Raw genomic sequence first — 431 nt, forward strand, 5'->3', positions numbered from 1 at the left:
ATTTGGGTTAAGCCAAAATTTTTAATGTACGCAGTATATAGGTATAATATGATGAATTCTCTACCTGATGTAAACTGAGGTAAATTAGATTTTTCCTTAGAAACATATTACTTTGTTACCTATATTGGGAGAAAATAATGAAATTTTTTCATCACAATAGATCTTTCATCTCTAGAAAACAGGAAGCCGGTTGGGCGTGGAATGACACTCCAGCAGAGAGGAGCCTTCATGCCACAAAAGCTAGGTAAGTTTTTCTACAGTTGATGGAATCCTTCCAGAGCTAATGATTTTATATCTGTGAAGTTACAGACATGTTCTAATAAGTAGTGAAGAGATGAGGAGTGTTTATATTTTTTGTTATTAAGAAAAAACAAGGCTTTATGATGCACAACAATTAGTTAGGATATTTACAAGGGACACAGAAAGGCAAA

The 431-nt window shown here is 33.4% G+C and overlaps 1 protein-coding gene across 1 annotated transcript in view; it reads left to right on the plus strand.

The window, feature by feature from the left end:
• Positions 1-431, plus strand: part of LOC119586270 — a 7,810-nt gene that overhangs the window by 4,167 nt on the left and 3,212 nt on the right. The window contains exon 4 of the mRNA XM_037934974.1: positions 176-244. Within this exon, the coding sequence (XP_037790902.1) occupies positions 176-244 (69 nt within the window). The remainder of the gene's footprint in view (positions 1-175; positions 245-431) is intronic.

Source organism: Penaeus monodon, chromosome 21 (genome assembly GCF_015228065.2).
Source record: "Penaeus monodon isolate SGIC_2016 chromosome 21, NSTDA_Pmon_1, whole genome shotgun sequence".
NCBI lineage: Eukaryota > Metazoa > Arthropoda > Malacostraca > Decapoda > Penaeidae > Penaeus > Penaeus monodon.